This window comes from Aspergillus heteromorphus, assembly GCF_003184545.1.
Source record: "Aspergillus heteromorphus CBS 117.55 chromosome Unknown BO70scaffold_9, whole genome shotgun sequence".
Classification (NCBI taxonomy): Eukaryota; Fungi; Ascomycota; class Eurotiomycetes; order Eurotiales; family Aspergillaceae; genus Aspergillus; species Aspergillus heteromorphus.
Genome location: NW_020290414.1, coordinates 73,493 through 90,351, shown reverse-complemented (window position 1 = coordinate 90,351; position 16,859 = coordinate 73,493). Strand labels below are relative to the sequence as shown.

Genomic DNA, 16,859 nt, shown 5'->3' with positions numbered 1-16,859 from the left:
ATCCCTGGGAAGGATCCTAGGACATCGAGAAGACCAGACACACCGGCTTTTCGCCCATCTCTCCATCTCTCCACATCCCTCCCCCCCCCCCCAATTCATGTTCCATCCATCTCCCAGGCGGAAGACCAGCCCGCCGTGGCGCGCGGCCCGCCGGCCCACCGACGTTGCCCTAATCCAGTCAGTCCTCCGGCGGTGGTCGACTCTAGTTGCGCCCCACTGCCCACGATCCTGATCCTTCGCGCCTCCTGAGTTTTGCGTTCTGTCTGGTAGATCCATATCCCTCTACCTATCTAATTTGCAGGTTTTACGGTGCTGACAGCCTGAAGCTGATGCTTCTGGCGCAAGTGCCGCGCGGGATGGACCAGATCCAGCAGGCCAGGGTAGATACCTCTTCCACCGATCGAGATCGGACAGAATCGTAGGGGGGCATGGATACGGTTCAGCCAGGGCGATGCCGTGTCTCATCCACAAATCCCGCGAGACTCTTGATCTACCTCAAACGGGGGCGTCACTCTGGTCTCTGCAGTCTGCACAGGCCGTGCTGGCAACTGTCAATGTCACGGTCCGTCGCGTCCATCATCCTCTCAAATCCGAACTCTCGGTCAGAATCATTGTGAAAGGCTCAGCCGCGGTGCGGATATGGGGCACACGGGACGGCGCTGGATGCGATGGAACCAGTGGGGACGCCGTCAATATCTCTCATTGGCAAGCTGGTCGTCGATCGTGGGGAGCGATTACTGCACTGGGGCCCGTTTGTCAAGAACGGGAACCTCTTCCGAGTAACGACTGACAGTCTGGCAGAGTATCAAACGCACTTGGACGAATCCGACCAGGAATCCCCTGTCGAACGAGAAGCCAGCGACTGCGGTTTGTTCGAGTTTGATGTCGCTGCGAAGCCACCCGCCACTTCTCATCACACTGAGTGATGTTGTCTTCTGTCCAGATATCGATCTCGTGTTGCAAACTTGCAGGGGCGAAATGGCACTTGCGCTCACGGTCGCAGCGGCTCCACAGCCTGCCGGCTCGTGATAGAAGGACATGATAGACTAAACGCAGTAGTACGAGGCATCTACGATTTCGCACATTGGCCGCCTCGAACCGAGGATCGTGAAACAGATGGGTTCGCTCCCGTTTCGACCCCATACAGGATGATGGGGTTGTGGGATTGAGCTGTCCTCGCCGCGCACATGGGCATCCATCCCCTCGTGCAAAGGGATCAACCGATATACGTCCCTGTTTGACCTGGAATACACGTGCGTCTGCCAGTCTCGATGTCCCTGATGACCGCTGCCAGCTCCCGATCGGTCCTCTATTACATACAGACTACACACTAGCTAGTAGTGCATTCAGCCGTCCTCAGGAGGTGGCGATCTGCAAGGACGGATTCGTCTACATCTGCCTTTTTGGATGGAGACTAGTGACCTCTAGATCATCGACTCCAACTCGTGTCTTTGTTCCACATCCGCCTCACCATGCTAGCGGATGCAATTATGGAAAGCATCGGTTTCCTCTCAGGGCAAGCGAGGCAGGCGATAGACCGACCGGCGGCATCCCAGCGGCCTAAATGCAGACCGATGTTCATCTTGCAGGATTCGACGGTCTCGTTGCCTCCCCCCCCTTTCTACGCATCACACAGGGATTGCAACGAGACTGGGGCTGGATGATGTACCCGCAGTCCCCTGTTTTAACGACAGTCTTCCTCCGGGAATTTTCCTCGGATCTCTTTCCGGGTCTTTTCCCACACGCGCAGTCACCTTGCGCGTGGAGGCAACACTTCCAACATGGGCTACAACCTCACGGCGGAGATGTTCAGCGAGTGGGCGATCGGGCTGGTGGTCATCGCCGTCCGCGTCTATGCCCGCTTCTCGGTGGACCGAAGGCATTTCCACTGGGATGATCTGTGCCTCTTGCTCGCGACGGTAGGCCTGGAGAAACCCCCGCCTGGATCGCGGGTGGGCTGACGCAGTCTCATCAGATCTTCTGGACCTTGCTGGTGGTCTTCCTCTACATGTGCACCAGTACGTCTGGCCATCCATCCGGTCTTCCGGTCTGCTCATCATGCTAACAGAGGGACAGGTGTCTACGGCAGCAACATTGGGCTCAATGAAACCACGGCAGCCGAGGTGCCCGACGACGAGGTGGCGGATCTCAGGCAAGGCTCGATCTACGCATTCCTCGCCTGGCTCTCCTACATCTTCATGGCGTGGGCGTTCAAGGGGGTACTGGTCTTTCTCTACAACCGACTCACGTAAGCGCGATGATCTGACGGCCCCTGAGACGTAACATGACTGATCGTTGGCAGGATGGGTCTTTGGCAGCATCGACTGGCCATGGGAGTCGGCATCGCCTGTATTGGCACCTTCCTCGTCTCACTGCTTTTCGACCTCTTGATCTGCAGACCCATCACGAGAAACTGGCAAGTCAAGCCGTATGCGGGAGGTGAGTGGAGAGATCCCCTTGAATCTGGCCTCGTCAGGACTGATCCGCGGCCAGATAATTGCACCATCCGCCCGTTGAACTATATCGTGATTGAGGTTTTGAGCATCACGTAGGTGACATGACACCTGGACGGCCATCCTTACTGACACACACCTTCTAGGACCGATCTGGCCATCATGTGTGTTCCCATCCCCCTCATCCTCATCGCCAAAATCCCCCGATCCCAGAAGTGGATTCTGTGCGGACTGTTCTCCTCCGGCATCTTCGTCATGGTGGCCGCTGCCCTGCGCGCCTACTACTCGGTCAAGGACATCAACACCCTCTCCACGGCCCTGGGCTGGGCATCGCGACAGGCCTTCGTCTCCGCCATCATTGTGTCCGCCCCTGGAATCAAGCCACTCTTTTCCCGCCTCTCGTGGTTTGCGTCTTACAACTACAACTCCTCCGGTGGATATGGCAAAAGAGACAAGACCCAAACCACCCTCTACAACTCGAAAGGCGGACGGGATATCACGGTCATTAGTGCGTGCGACCCTCAGCCGCATGAGCTTTCATATATGGGTTGGAGGAAGCGGGCGAGGAATTCGTCGGGTGCCAGCCAGGAACAGATCATGGATATGCTCTCGCCCACGCAGGGCAACAGTCTGGACCTCGAGAGCAATATGGGGATTGTGATCACGACGGACGTTGCGGTCGCACATGAGGATATCCAAGGGCCCACCGCGCTACCAATGCATCATTGAGCCGGTTCCAGTTCATGGCATGAAATTGCACAACATCCCTTCTATGAGATTCCATCACAACAGCCCAATCTAATCATGACTACCAATAAAATGTTGAGCGCCGCAAACTGCGACCGCAAATCGGTTCCTATTATTCGGGAAAAGGCTATCAGAACAGTGGTTTCAACATCCACCTATCCATCGACCTACAGGTATTTGGCCGTTGTAGTGCCCATCTTCGAGCTGTTTTGCTCTCGGCCTGAAGGCTATTTCTAAGAAGAGCATTTGTGTAACTTACCACCACTTGGTGACCACTTGGTGAACGTCTACGAAAGGGTTTCAAGATAAAAAGATTTCCATTATTGTGAAAAGAAAGACCGTCAACCAAAGAGGCATGTCATCAGAAGACAATCAAGCCAGCTCTATCATCTTCAGGTCAAGCCTTCGCTCCCGTCCGAGGCATCATGTGCGCGTATCGCTCACTTCTTTCCAGAGCCCGACTGCTGGCCGCTCTGCAGATATCCCGTTGCTCCAGTACCCGACTTGGTGTACGATGCCGCCGCGGCATTGTTGGCATTGCGGTCTCCGGCAGACTGCGCGCGAGAGGCAAAGCCCTGGGAGCTCATGTCTTTCTCTCACCGGGCCTTCTCGCATGGTTAGCATGGGGTTGTTCTGCTAGAAGAGAAACAATGCTAGAAGGGAGAAAACTTGCCTGGGAGGACTGGATGCGCGATGCATCAGATGTGGTCATGTTGTTGGAAGGCATTTTGTAGAGAAGGTTGGGCTTAGTTGGAATGCAGGTCTGGATGGACTTTGGTGTGGTCGAATGAGGAGTCAAACGTGGTTGATGAGGAGATAGAAGAGTGGGTATTTATTTATATCCCAGGATTGGGACCGAAATTCACCCCAGACACTGATTTCCAGAGGTTTCCTCCGCTTCTTCAGCCGTCACCGTGCTATTGTTTTGCCATTCCCTGGCCATTCACGCACGTCTTGTGGGACCAAAAGCGATTGTCGAGTGATGGCAAGAGGGATTCATCCGTCGCCCATCGCCTTCCCACCACCTTCACTGGCAATATTCTTCGGTCCCGGAAATGCGACAGACAGTGACAGGGCTCAGTTGACCCAGTCTATCTTCGATATCTGACCGCAGACAGTAATTTCGGACGACCGACCGACCAGTGGCGTATGTTCCCCGAGGGGGGTGAGGGTGGTTGTTCTCCAATCGGCCGCAACGAAACCGCTCTCCGTCGCCATTTTTGTGTCATCTGTCCGTCTACCATCCTCGATCTCATTCAAAAATGAATGAAGAATCAGGAAAAAAAACATACAAACAGGAGGGATTCGCTGGTGGTCACCCACCCAACTACTAACCTCCCGGCGTGTGGCTTAAGTACGGCTGAGCGGACGGGAAGCCCTGTTCTCCACACCCTATGGTCGTATGTATTCGATTTGGATGGAGTGTGGATTCTATGGGACGGTAGCTGAGATCTACCCAACTCGCTTTGTTGTGTTGGAAGAGAGTCGTGGATTGAGGTACACGTTGCATGCAATGGCTAACACCCATCGATATATACAGAGCGGGAACCGGCCGAAAAGGAAGTTCATCACAAGACTACAATAACACAGGCCTCTAAATAGCGCCGGAATTCACCAGAACAAAGGAAATCGGTGGCAGACAGACAAATCGAGAATGAACAAAAGAAAGAGACCGAAATTACAACCGCAGCGTCCCTCCCCTGGCCAAGTCCGCCACCGCCTCACAGAACCTCTCGAGGAGCAGCTGCGCCCTCGAGGAAGAGAGCCGGTCTCTGGGGCCCTGGATATTTATCGTGAGGAAGTCCGGCCCCGGGGTAGTGACCACATTGAGACGCGGCATGACGCCGTAGTCGACGTGTCGGCAGAGACACTCAACTCCCGCGAGTGGGAGACTGGGGGGCAGTCTCGCTCTCCGGTCAGTCGCGTCAAGACGAGGGCCCAGGCAGCCGAGGCCAGCAAGGCCAGCGTGATGCCCAGCGGCGGAGCGGGGAGCGGAATGTCCCGCCGCGCTTTGATCAGGCCGCCCAGCGTCTCCGTCTCCGCCTCCGCCTCCGCCTCCACCTCCGCACCGCGGGAACCCAAGTCCAGCTCCAGGTCCAGCTCCGGAAGCTCCAGCATCTGAGCCCCCTGGAGATATTCCCGCCAGAACCGGAGGGTCTCGGGGGTCTTCTAACACTGACGATAGCGGAGGTAGCGTCAGGATGATGGTCTGGAGCCCCGGGACGAGCGCGGGGTGGAGCAGTCGGTTGAGCAGCGAGGGCGCCAGGATTTCAACAGGAGGGAGTCATCATCGGTCCGGATCCGAATTCCTACCCTCGAAGCCCTCTCTCACTGGGGCTGATGGATAATAGGACGTCCATCCCTCCCTGCTGCCACTGGCGCACGACTAGCACTACTCGAGTAGCCATGTAATGATGGAGAGAGAGCCTTGCACGCAGTCGAGTACATTTTCATGAGCTCTTCCCCTGTGCGGATCCGGGTGGTTTTGGTTTATCCAGCCAACCCCCAGCTAGTGGCACGCCGTTCAACGGACTTGCAGTATACTCATCCATGCGTCACTTGGCAATCCCTATCAGGGACAGAAAGAGTGGGGACTGGTGTTGGGCAAGTTAGTTGTTACCACGCCATCTTCGGGTCTCCGAGTGGCCTATCTCTCGTCGACACCGCTGCGCGTGCCTGGAGCCGTTGTCTCGGGTGATTGATGGACTCGGAATGCTACGATGGCCTATATCTGTCCGGCAGCCATGGACAAGAGTGTCCCGCAATGTAAGGACGCTGAGTAATGACGGCCTAGGCCTCTCTGGATCTATCTTGCTCTTCATCTCCACACAAGTCACTCACTCTCATCCGGGGTGACCAATCCATGTGTCACGTGACTATGGAAGGTCCGAGAAGCCCCGAGAAGCCCCGAGCGATTTCCCGCATCAACTGGCATCAACTGGCATCAACTGGCATCAACTGGCATCAACTGGCATCAACTGGCATCAACTGGCATCAACTGGCGATGACGGGCATCCACTGGGGATTACTCAGGGTTTCTGGGGGGTTCTGGGGATGACAGACATCTCTTCGATCCCCCAGAGTCCCAGGGTATAAAGAGACCTTCGACCCTTCTCCTCCTCACCACCATCATCAACATCATCCTCATCCTCATCTCCGCAGAGAACCAGTCCACTACTCTCAACCCTACTCAACCCTACTCAACCAGCTCAATCGCCTCAACCACCTCAACCACCTCAACCAAGCTTAAGACCATGTCTCTCTTCAGAACCATCCCGGCCGGCGGCGACTTCGCCCCTCTCTTCCGTCTGCTGGACGACTACGACAACCACCGTGCCAGCCAGCCCTCCTCCTCCACCTCCTCGTCGTCCTCTCCTTCCTGTGTCTCGATGCGCTCCTTTACGCCGCGCTTTGACGTCCGCGAGACCTCCGAGGGCTACCACCTGGACGGCGAGCTGCCCGGCATCGCCCAGAAGGACGTCGACATCGAGTTCTCCGACCCGCAGACGCTGGTGATCAAGGGCCGCACCGAGCGCGAGTACCACTCCTCCCCGGATCCGGACCAGGACCAGGGCAAGTACAAGAGCCCCGAGGTCGAAGATGAGGGCGAGGGCGAGGGCGAGCGCCAGGTCGAGAAGAAGCAGCCGGCCAGCAAACGGCGGGCCCAGCACCACTACTGGGTCAGCGAGCGCTCGGTGGGCGAGTTCCAGCGGGCCTTCAGCTTCCCCACGCGCGTCGACCAGGACAACGTGCGCGCCAGCCTCAAGAACGGCATCCTCTCCATCGTCGTCCCCAAGGCCGCCGCCCCCGTCGCCCGGAAGATCACCGTCGAGTAGGCGGCAAACAAGATAATCCTTCACGATGTCACGGACGGGGCGTTTCGGCATGTAGTCAATGATCTCTTTTGCTGTTTTATTCTCCCTTTGCTTTCGACTTCCACTTCCGCAACATTGCAAAGGATGGACTCGACCTGCTTATAACGGTACACACACTCTCTCTCGACTGCTGTGTTTTCACTCCTTGAATATGTACTTTAATGGCTTCTAATACTATCTGCTGCGTTGATTAATGTCTCCCTATGCCCTTTGTAGAACCGTAGAACCGTAGAAATCGAGTTTCGTAGCAGCTCCCACTAGATATCGGTACGATGAACCGCCTCGTTACGAGGGGGTATGTTTTGACCAGTGACGATTTCAATCTCGAGATATACATAATGTACATGTAGTACTTGATGGTGGGAGTTTTGTTTGTGCTTGGTGGGCTTGAGTCGGTCCGGTGCATTGTTGCAGCCAGCCCATGTTGGTGTCCGGAATATATAGCCGGAGGTCAGTCGCGGTGGAAGTGAAAAGATGGCGGCCATAGAATCGACCGGGCTATGAAGAGCCCGAAAGCGGAGCAGAGTATGTTCCACTACCTGTATAAAACATATAGTTTATTCTATTAAATATATCACCATCACTCTATAGTGGTATGGGTATACCAAGTGGTTGAGCACGACGAGAGATATGGCTACTAGGTGATATAAGCAACGTGGAACTTTTTGTATATTCAATCCCCGATGGTCTAACGGTCATGATTTCCGCTTGTCACTCCTGAACAGGAACAAGCGCGGGAGACCTGGGTTCGACTCCCAGTCGAGGAGGATTTCTTTTTTTCCCTTTCTTTTTTATTCACGCCTGTACTTCCTGTCTTTCATATTTTTGACACCACCATGTTGTTGATTGAATGAACCAATCAGCTACCATTTTGTTCCCTGGAGTAGATTACAGCAGATGGCCAGACCGGGGTTTCTTTCCGGTAGTTGGTGGGGAAGCTGTCATCGTGGATGCTTAGAGTACAATAACTCAAGTGCGACCGACGTTCGCCGGTCATTTAAATAGGCCTCGTCAAGAAGCGGACCACTGCCGTTATCCTCATCAAGTTGTCTGGGTGGCGCAATTGGTTAGCGCGTACGACTGTTAATCGTGAGGTTGAGAGTTCGATCCTCTCCCTGGACGCTTATTCTTTTTTCCCTATTCTTTTTTTTGCTTCCCCCCTCTCTCTATCTTTCTCGCCCTCTTCTTAGCTACAACTATTCCTCCACCGAAATACTTACCCTGAACCCACCCACTAAACCCCGCAGTCATCCCTGTCCCTGGCGTCTAATCTGTCCGGCGTCCACACCCTCCAAGGCCCCCGAATCTGTTTCCGACTGCCCCGATGGCCCAATGTGGACTCACACAGCCCTGCAGCCGTCAGCCTCGTCCCCCTCCATGGATATTTCCGTCAGTTCGTGGGATCCTGGTGAGGGGATTATCTTGTTGCCCCTTCCCTCCCTCTCATCCTTCTCTTCTCCTCGCTGGACTTCTGCTGACCCCCCTCCACCCAGAACGTTCATACGCCCTTTGAGGCCTCATGGCACCGTCTACAACGGCCCTGTCGGTGGACAGGAGCCCACATCAAGCTAACGATCGGCATCGCCCCCTTCAGCGCGACGGGCCAGGGGTTTGCGGACCAGACTTCCGATTCAGAAGACCAAACTTAAGACAGACTGACGAGAGAGAGAAAGAGAGTCAGGGTTGGCCGACATCACTCATACATAGCACCACAGACCCCCAAGATATTGGCTTCACCGAGACTTCTTGATGGTGGGATGGCATCATGGCACCAGTTTAAACTTCGGACTGGCGTATGCTTATTGTGGAGGCACACAGCAGGGCTGCACCGGAAACCCTTCAGGTGGATGGCACACTGCAAACCATCGCTACTGGATATGCACCGAACAAGCCAGGGGCTTCTACATCCGTTCTTCCTACAGAAATGGGGCTGCGGTGGACCATATCGGGGCGGGGAAGCCGTCAGACTACGGCTTATCCGACATCCCATCGCCACCTTTCTGTAGGAGAGACAATCATGATGATGTGTATATACTTAGGTTTGTACAGAACATCCGTGTCGAGAGCGACCGGGAGAATGCCACATATTGACGATGCCCACGCAAGGAGGGTTTCAATAGCGTCGCTGGTGGGTCGCGAGTCGCCGGATCGGGACATTCCCAGAGCCCAGCCCACATGCCCTCCCTTCCGGTTCTAGAACGGCTGTTCGTGCCCGCTAGCGGTGGCTGGGTGCTATTTTAAACGTCTCACGACCGCGAGCGTTCCCCAAGGCGAGTTGATCTCCGCCGCGTCAACGCGATTAGAGTTTGGGGGAAGAAGATCTTCCATCCGAGGGTCGCAAGATCCAGTCCGCGGGCGGTTCGCTCAGATGGAGCACGGGTCTTTTTTAGTGTCTATACCCAGTAGATAGATAGTCACGGCATTGATGGCAGCTTCATGTCGAGACCGCGCGTGGTTGGTGGTGCATGGGTCTCCACCGCGCAGGTATGTCCCCTTCCGGGTGCGCGAGTATGTTTCAGACAAGGCCAACGGGGGATGTCTCAGGGCGTACGACGGGTTTAAGGGGGTGTGAAAAAAAGTCCGGTATAGACCAAGAGGGTGCCAGACTCCATTGGATATGATACACAGGACCGAAAGACAGAGAGAGAGAGAGAGAGGAACTACTAGTCGTACATGGCGCTCACTTCAGCCAGTGAGTGAAGCCCGTGCGGGACGGGGTATGCAAGTTGGTATGAGATCCCACGCGCAGAACCGGACCAGGAAGCAGATAACACCAGAGGAAAAAAGGACAGAAGACGAGGACCGATTTTGAGAGGCCACAACGCGGACATGGCAGACGGGAATCGAGAGAGAGAGGGAGAGAGGGAGAGAGGGGGAGGGGGAGAGAGAGAGAGAGAGAGAGAAAGAGAGAGAGAGAGAGAGAGGACGGAGGGAGCGAAGCAACTGAAGGGGATTGATTCGGGGATTTGGGGGGAGGGGGAGGGGGGGGGAGGAGGAAGATGGAGGATCATCCGGGGGCAGCCAGGCTGATCCTGCCGATCCCCGATCAGGCCTCATTCCATTCGCGCACCGACGCCTCCTCTTTGGCGTCGCGTTTCTTGTTGCGATAGAGGAAGTAGCAGCAGACCCCGACTGCTGAGAGGAAGAATCTGCGATCCACCGTTAGTTGGGAGTGCGAGCGAGGGTTGGGGGGAGGCGAGGGAGGGCCATATCCCATATCACGTACACGCCCACGATGATGCCCGGCACACCGCTCTTGAGGAAGTTGCTGACGGGCTTTTCCGAGGAACTGGAGGAATCCGAGTCGCTGCCACGCGCCCAGAGAGGGAGGGGGATGGCGGCAGCCCGTCTGGCGAGCTGGGCGAGTTGTGAGGACTCCATTGGGATGGGTTGGAGGGAGAAAGAAGAGGAGGAAGCGGAGGAGGAAGAGCAAGAGGGTGTATCAGCTGCTGGGAAAGACGAAATCCGGGGGGAACGGACAGCAGCAGTGCAGCAGCAGCACTCAGCCGGGCTGGAGACGGGGGGAGAATTTGGGGGGGGGGAATAAAAAAGGGGAGTGGGAAGGGTAATAATAATGATAATAATGGAGAGAGGGAAGAAAGAGAAAAGCTTCCGCCTTCTCCCTGAAAACGGGATAGGAATAGGACTGGACTGGTAAGACATAAGACATGGGGCGGGGGCACGGCCCCGATCCAGGGGCATTGATTCACCAGGAATAGTTTCATCTCATTAAAACTCCCCCCACTTCGCGTCGGTCGGTCTTCTTTTCTTTTCTTTTCTATTTTTTTTTTTTTTTTTTTTTTTTGGCACCCACCCTCAGCCGGAGCCATGAGGGCAGGCTTTGCGACAGACGGCTGTCTGACAGTGAATGAGACATGGGACATGAGACATGGGACGGAGGACAGGACAGGACAGGACAGGAAAGCCGTGAAGATGTCCAACAGTTATCAAAGTCAACCTCAACTTCAACCCCCTGACCGGTGGCGACGGCGACGGCCTTGGCCGCTGATTGGCTCCGTGCCCATGTCGTTGATGCCTGGGTGCCTGGATGCCATGATGCCATGATGTCTGTATGCCTGGATGCCTTGGGGGCCTGTCTATGTGGATGTCTTGTCGCCTGAGTGCCTGAGTGCCTGAATGTATGCCTGGATGGCTGCCTCAGGCATCAACAGCGGACCCGGAAGCCTGTCGTTGCCCTTATTAGCAAGCAGGATGGTGGGAAATCAGGACATCAGGACATCAGCATCAGCGCCCCCTGACTAATCGTATCAAGCCATGGGGATGCTCGGGGAAAAGATACAAGGATACAAGGGCCCCTCTGCATCCCACCATCCAATCCGGGACCCCAGAGGGTCTACCCTCCGGGGGTAAGTGCCTGCGTTGGCTGTTGGCTGTTGGCCTTTGGCCTTGAGATGGGTTCGGGTTGGGGTTACGAGGCCCGTAGCCCTGCCTGCCAGCCTGCCAGCCTGCCATCATCGCTCCCCTCAATAGGCCTTCAATAGCTTCTCAATAGAACCCCGGTCACCCATGTCAGGAGGGAACGTACAAGTAGCTACCAGTCCCGTTCGAACGGGATCCGCCATGGACTGCCCCCGTTCCCTTCCCACTCGCCTCCCCCGTCGTGATGTTCGCCCCGCAAGAGCTTCCGGTTAGCCTTCTGTCCGTCAGTCCTCCCGTCTCCCACGCAGGACCTCGCGACGTCGACTCATTGATCGAAGATGCCCTCCAGGCCCCGGGCGGGACGCGCATGCTCATCAGCGTGAAGGGGCGGGCCGACTACCTCGTGTGGATCGTGCCCACCGTCGACCGATCGCCGTTCGGGACCGATGATGCCGTCCGACACTGTCAGGAGTTCTTGCGCCGCGACACGGAATCCACGCTTTGCCTCGTTTTTCATGCCTGCCCCCCGGATGGAAAGGCGTACCTTCTCGTGGCGACTCGGTTCACAGGCCTCCCTTGCCAGTCGATCCAGCTTCCTTTCATCGAGCCGAAGCACCTGGAGGGGCCTGCAGCGGGGTGGGGCAAACGACGCATACCCTCCTGGCCGCCCCTCCTGGCCTGCTGCTCCCGATGGGAGTACTCGCGGGTGGTGTATCTCTTTCTGGGCCTCTTGTTGGTTGTGATACTCGCGATCTGTTTGTTGATACACAACAGCCTCCGCTTCGATACCAGCGGCAGCAGAGGGCCCCAGCACCAGCTTCGCTTGACTGCCAGCAATGTCTCCGAGTGGGCGTCCACGCACCTCGACGGAGAAGGAGAATGGGAGCTCCGCATCGACGATCAGACCATGATCCCAGCCCAGCTTCTCGACGACGACGAGGAGCGTCACCAGCAGTGGTTCCGCCACCACTATCCCGAGACGAACGAGGTTCGCCTGACCGGGGATTATGTCAACGAATCCTCCCTGGCCGACCCGAATGCGATGAAGGTACCCGGGGATCAGCGGTTTCACACGGCGCACTGCCTGCTCGCCCTGCGCAGATACTGGAAAGCGAAAGAATCGGGCCGGCATGTCTGCCCCGTGGATCTGGACTATCGGCACGTGGAACATTGCCTGGACTCGCTCGATCGGTTGGTCTTTCTGGACACCGAGTCGCCGTCGTCTGCGAATGGCCCGGATTCGATGGCGGGGGATTGGCCGATGTCGCTACCCTGGAAGACCAAGGTGTGCTGGTGACGATGGAGCATTGCGGACAGAAGGAATCTCCATCTCGAAGATTATGAGGGTGCCGTGGGACTATGACCCGGATGAACCTTACCCAGACACTCTGTGGGGAACAGGATTTGCCGAATGCGGCTGAGAGAGCGATTTGGGTTCATCTTCTGCTGCGCGTTCATCCCCCCAGAAGGGAAAATCCCTTCTCGGTGCCTTTTGGGGGGGAGGGGGGGGAGGACTTGCCCTGATTCGAGGTCTCTGACGATCACCTAGAGGTGTTTCCAGCCGATCCGGCTCAAATATTCTACACTGAGATGTCGGAAAACGATGCCCGGGAGGCCGTCGACTCTTTGAAGCCCCAGAGCTATCAAACGATGCATAGCCCCTGCACGTATGCCGCATGGAAGGAGGTCCCCAGCACCTACTTTTACTGCGCCAAAGATGCCGCGATTCCTTTGCAAGTCCAGCGGGTGATGGTCGAGGAATGGGCCCATGGATACCCCATCAGAACGGAATCCGTTGACGCGTCGCACAGCCCCTTTGATTCGGTGCCCGGAGAAGTCGCCGGGGCCATCCGGAGAGCAGCCGGGGAGGATGTTTGATCGGCCTCTTTCGGGCCAGTCGGGTGGCGTTCAGATGATACTGGATCTGTACAGCATCCTACATGTACATTGCATCGAAGACAGCGATTGAATATCACAGCCTCGCGGATCCTTCGCCGAGAGGGCGTCGGTCACATACTCTCTGTTTGGTGCCGATGCTGGAAGTGAATGGATAGACTCATGCCTCAGGAACTTGGTCGAGGAACTGAGGCGAGATCGATGCTGGGTAGCACAAGGACTGACATCACAAATAAGCCGTACGACGATGCATCATGGAGGGCCAGGCAAAAGGCACCGCCCAAGACCATCGCATAGGCCCCATCTGGCGTGAGCATACCGCCGATCTGTGCCCCAATAGCTATGATGTGCACAATGACCCGGTTATTACTGATTGTGACCGCGGAACTCCTCCATGTCCGTTTAGAAGCTTTCTCACTCCACATTATCTCATCTCCATTCGGCCCGCTTACTCAAGTGGCCGAAGACTCTTAAAGTTTCCAATGCGGACGTTCTGTCGGGCTTTTCAGGACCGACAGTGACACAGATGACGATGTGGAAAGCTCATACATCGAGCCGCTTTCGGACCCGAACCCAAATCCAGGGGCGATATATCCACCCACAATCGCTGGAGATTTATCTACCAGGCGATGAAAACCAGGGTAGCAGCCCGGAGTTTTTGATCCAGAGACGCAGCATCAGAGGATGCAACGAGAGAGAGGGAGCAGCTCCGGCCATGATGCCATCAAACCTTGACTGATTAGTTGTACCATGTCAGCTGGTCTACGGAGTGGACGTCTGGAAATTAACATACCAGACGCTGGAGTGTGTCCTTGTTTGTCTGGGATAAGATTGAGCCTCAACAGCCACGCGCCCATGCCACACAGTAAGACGTCCGTGAAGAACTCATCCCAGCGTTGTTCGCCGGGGGCGCGTCGTACATACTCCCTTGTCTCGTCGGCGAGTTTGCCATCGGGAGTCAAACTGTCGGCATATAACCCGTGTATGACTTGCCAATCACCTGATGCCTTTTCCAAGCGATGCTCTTCAGTCCAGGTAGCACTCTTACTTTCGGTGACTCGACGATACGAGGACGGAGCCAGAAGGGGTTGTCTCCATTGCACCGCCACTTCCTTGATATCGGGCGACGAAAGTCATGATCGGTAGTCCCGGCCTTTGTCTCCATTTGGCTGCTGGACCATGGTCAGCGATTGATCGCAGCCCCACCGGTCTTCGAGGATGCAAGACTGCTTGCTTTCGCCCTCCCGCTACCGCAACCCTAAGAGATGGCGAAATCCGGTTCCGAGCAGCAGTGGCGCCCAACACCCCAACCATCCGGCTTTCTCGAGTCTGGAATTGGGGACAGGAAGAATAATCGGCCGGAAAGGAGGGCATCTTCCTCCCCAACCCCATGCTCGCCCCACTACGACGGCATCCCATCCTCCCTGGCTGCGAGGGCGATGGCTCCCACGATGGTCCTGCCGGCGGTCGATCTCACCCCCAGAGACCAGCATGGAGCCTACCGCGACGACTACGAGGTCCGCTGGGACGAGAACGACGCCGCCAACCCGCATAACCTGACCTCGAGGCGCAAGTGGGCCGTGGTGATCCTGGTCTCCTCCATGACCCTGTGCGTTTGCGTCACCAGCTCCCTGTACACGACCACCTACAAGCACACCATGGCCGAATTCGGCTGCTCTCGCATCGTCGCAACCCTCGGACTGAGCTTCTACATCGCGGGGCTGGGCTGGGGGCCCTTGGTCATGAGCCCCTTGTCGGAGTTCTACGGCCGACGGCCCATCTACCTCATTTCGCTGCCGCTGTTCATCGTCTTCCTCGTCCCTTGCGCCGTCGCACGGAATATTCAGACAATGCTGGTGGCCCGGCTGCTGGATGGACTCGCTGGCGCGGCCTTTACCTCGGTCGCGGGCGCAACTGTGGGGGATATGTACAGCAAGAGCACCTTGCACTTCCCCATGCTGGTCTACACGGCGTCGCCTTTGTATGGCTTCCGGGGGTTCTGTTCCTTGCTGGTGTGACTGACGGGTTCGCAGCACCGGGGCTAGTCTGGGGCCGATTCTCGGAGGACTGATAAACTCATGGGCGTCTTGGTGGGTGTGAAAACATCGTCGAGATGGGAACGCACGGAGCGTCTAACACTATCCTCAGGCGGTGGTCTTTCTACTTCCTGCTCATCTGGGCCTCCCTGCAAGCGATCCTCGTGATGCTCTTTGTCCCGGAGACGTATCACCCAGTGCTGCTTCGCAACAGGGCTCGGAAGTTGCGCGAGGAGACGGGGGACGATCGATGGAGAGCCCCTATCGAAAAGCTGGATCGATCAGTCCTCAAGGTAGAAGACGGACCCCACGCTTTGATCTACAGATCGCTGACTCCAGTCGGGCTAGACAGTTCTTCGCTCCCTCTATCGCCCGTTTATGCTGCTCTCGCTGGAGCCCATGTGTCTCAACCTCTGTGTGCTGTCCGCCATCGCTCTAGGTGTCCAATACCTCTTCTTCGGGGCATTTGGGGTCGTCTACGGCAATGCCTACAATTTCGGGCTCTGGCAGACCGGACTGGCATTCTCCGGTCTTTTTGTAGGCATGGTGTTGGCGGTTGCTGTGGACCCATGGTAGGTCGAAAGAGGCTTGGGCATTCTTTCCTGGCTCGATGTTAACGATGAAACAACCTGTGATAGGTGTCGCAAACTCTACCCATACTTCTCCCGCCAACAAGACGAGCAAGACGAGGCTGCGAGCCAGGACCCGGAATGCCGTCTGCCCCCGGCCATCATCGGGGCTCCGCTCCTTACAATCGGGTTGTTCTGGTTTGGATGGACAGCGTGAGCACAGGTGCTTCATCTATCCGCATCTGCATGCTGAAATCTCGCAGTGTACCCTCGATCCATTGGATTGTGCCGATCATCGGGAGCGCCGTTTTTGGAGCTGGGTATGCCAACATCCGTCTGTCTGTTCCGATTGATAGCCTCCGACTGATGATTTGGGCAGAATGATATTTGTGTTCCAAGGCGTCTTCACCTTCTTCGTGGATGCGTACCCACTATATGCTGCCAGTGCCCTGGGTGCCAACAGCTTTACCCGAAGCACATTTGCAGCGGCGTTTCCCTTGTTTGGGGTGGCGAGTGAGTGATGTCGATGTGCTGCAACTACCCATGGAAGCTGACTGCGCGCAGTGTACCACAAACTGGGTGACCAGTGGGCAACGTCCCTCCTGGCCTTCCTCAGCCTGGCTATGGCGCCATTTCCGTAAGTGATCGCGAATAGGTGATGGGCTTGGCAGCTAACCGTGAGGCGACAGATATGTATTTTTTCGATACGGGAAGAGGATACGACGGAGAAGTCGCTTTGCTACGAAAAAATGAAAGGAGAAACAGAAAGCCCGGAGGGTAATGTTGATCATCAAGCCAGAGACGGGTAGTTAGAGAAGCAATTTGTGCCAGGTGATCTGTTACGACGTGTATCAGGGTAGATCCGTACGTTGTCATCATGGACTGGGTGTAAGGACTGATACC

The 16,859-nt window shown here is 56.2% G+C and overlaps 7 protein-coding genes and 2 non-coding genes across 9 annotated transcripts; 8 read left to right on the top strand and 1 right to left on the bottom strand.

Moving 5' to 3' along the window:
• Nucleotides 1-1,781: 1,781 nt before the first annotated feature.
• BO70DRAFT_423741 (uncharacterized protein) lies at nucleotides 1,782-3,182 on the top strand (the record flags this gene model as incomplete). Its single annotated transcript, XM_025547599.1, has 6 exons — nucleotides 1,782-1,919; nucleotides 1,976-2,018; nucleotides 2,077-2,248; nucleotides 2,303-2,439; nucleotides 2,494-2,548; nucleotides 2,600-3,182. 6 exons carry the CDS (start codon nucleotides 1,782-1,784, stop codon nucleotides 3,180-3,182), a joined length of 1,128 nt encoding a protein of 375 aa, XP_025400100.1.
• Nucleotides 3,183-4,854: 1,672 nt separating this feature from the next.
• BO70DRAFT_351905 (uncharacterized protein) lies at nucleotides 4,855-5,322 on the top strand (the record flags this gene model as incomplete). Its single annotated transcript, XM_025541759.1, has 1 exon — nucleotides 4,855-5,322. The coding sequence occupies one exon, from the start codon at nucleotides 4,855-4,857 to the stop codon at nucleotides 5,320-5,322; it is 468 nt and encodes a 155-aa protein (XP_025400099.1).
• Nucleotides 5,323-6,078: 756 nt separating this feature from the next.
• On the top strand, nucleotides 6,079-8,724 carry BO70DRAFT_395436 (Hsp20/alpha crystallin family protein; the record flags this gene model as incomplete). Its single annotated transcript, XM_025546540.1, has 4 exons — nucleotides 6,079-6,234; nucleotides 6,290-7,032; nucleotides 8,323-8,464; nucleotides 8,569-8,724. 4 exons carry the CDS (start codon nucleotides 6,079-6,081, stop codon nucleotides 8,722-8,724), a joined length of 1,197 nt encoding a protein of 398 aa, XP_025400098.1.
• Nucleotides 7,753-7,842, top strand: BO70DRAFT_t142. The gene has a single exon. It is a non-coding gene; the product is annotated as a tRNA-Asp (tRNA).
• Nucleotides 8,124-8,197, top strand: BO70DRAFT_t143. The gene has a single exon. It is a non-coding gene; the product is annotated as a tRNA-Asn (tRNA).
• On the top strand, nucleotides 8,642-9,406 carry BO70DRAFT_226889 (uncharacterized protein). The gene has a single exon (XM_025538767.1). The coding sequence runs from the start codon at nucleotides 8,871-8,873 to the stop codon at nucleotides 9,270-9,272; it is 402 nt and encodes a 133-aa protein (XP_025400097.1). The 5' UTR covers nucleotides 8,642-8,870; the 3' UTR covers nucleotides 9,273-9,406.
• A 653-nt stretch (nucleotides 9,407-10,059) lies between these two features.
• BO70DRAFT_361159 (uncharacterized protein) lies at nucleotides 10,060-10,617 on the bottom strand. The gene is made up of 2 exons (XM_025542978.1): nucleotides 10,302-10,617; nucleotides 10,060-10,224 (listed from the first exon to the last, which is right to left on the bottom strand). Exons 1-2 carry the CDS (start codon nucleotides 10,454-10,456, stop codon nucleotides 10,122-10,124), a joined length of 258 nt encoding a protein of 85 aa, XP_025400096.1. The 5' UTR covers nucleotides 10,457-10,617; the 3' UTR covers nucleotides 10,060-10,121.
• A 1,082-nt stretch (nucleotides 10,618-11,699) lies between these two features.
• On the top strand, nucleotides 11,700-13,618 carry BO70DRAFT_423739 (uncharacterized protein; the record flags this gene model as incomplete). Its single annotated transcript, XM_025547598.1, has 2 exons — nucleotides 11,700-12,740; nucleotides 12,986-13,618. 2 exons carry the CDS (start codon nucleotides 11,700-11,702, stop codon nucleotides 13,331-13,333), a joined length of 1,389 nt encoding a protein of 462 aa, XP_025400095.1. The 3' UTR covers nucleotides 13,334-13,618.
• A 1,152-nt stretch (nucleotides 13,619-14,770) lies between these two features.
• BO70DRAFT_428363 (MFS transporter) lies at nucleotides 14,771-16,818 on the top strand. Its single transcript, XM_025547965.1, has 9 exons — nucleotides 14,771-15,332; nucleotides 15,385-15,441; nucleotides 15,500-15,680; nucleotides 15,736-15,959; nucleotides 16,026-16,169; nucleotides 16,220-16,276; nucleotides 16,336-16,469; nucleotides 16,521-16,593; nucleotides 16,646-16,818. Exons 1-9 carry the CDS (start codon nucleotides 14,791-14,793, stop codon nucleotides 16,707-16,709), a joined length of 1,476 nt encoding a protein of 491 aa, XP_025400094.1. The 5' UTR covers nucleotides 14,771-14,790; the 3' UTR covers nucleotides 16,710-16,818.
• Nucleotides 16,819-16,859: the final 41 nt, after the last annotated feature.

Bases quoted from the DNA above. Each gene is read 5' to 3' on its own strand.
- BO70DRAFT_226889 (XM_025538767.1), top strand. From the start codon at position 8,871: ATGCTTATTGTGGAGGCACACAGCAGGGCTGCACCGGAAACCCTTCAG.
- BO70DRAFT_361159 (XM_025542978.1), bottom strand. From the start codon at position 10,456: ATGGAGTCCTCACAACTCGCCCAGCTCGCCAGACGGGCTGCCGCCATC. The intron at 10,225-10,301 runs GTACGTGATATG...GGTGGATCGCAG, and splicing joins CCGGGCATCATCGTGGGCGT to ATTCTTCCTCTCAGCAGTCG.
- BO70DRAFT_428363 (XM_025547965.1), top strand. From the start codon at position 14,791: ATGGCTCCCACGATGGTCCTGCCGGCGGTCGATCTCACCCCCAGAGAC. The intron at 15,442-15,499 runs GTGGGTGTGAAA...CACTATCCTCAG, and splicing joins ATAAACTCATGGGCGTCTTG to GCGGTGGTCTTTCTACTTCC. The intron at 16,170-16,219 runs GTGAGCACAGGT...GAAATCTCGCAG, and splicing joins TTCTGGTTTGGATGGACAGC to TGTACCCTCGATCCATTGGA.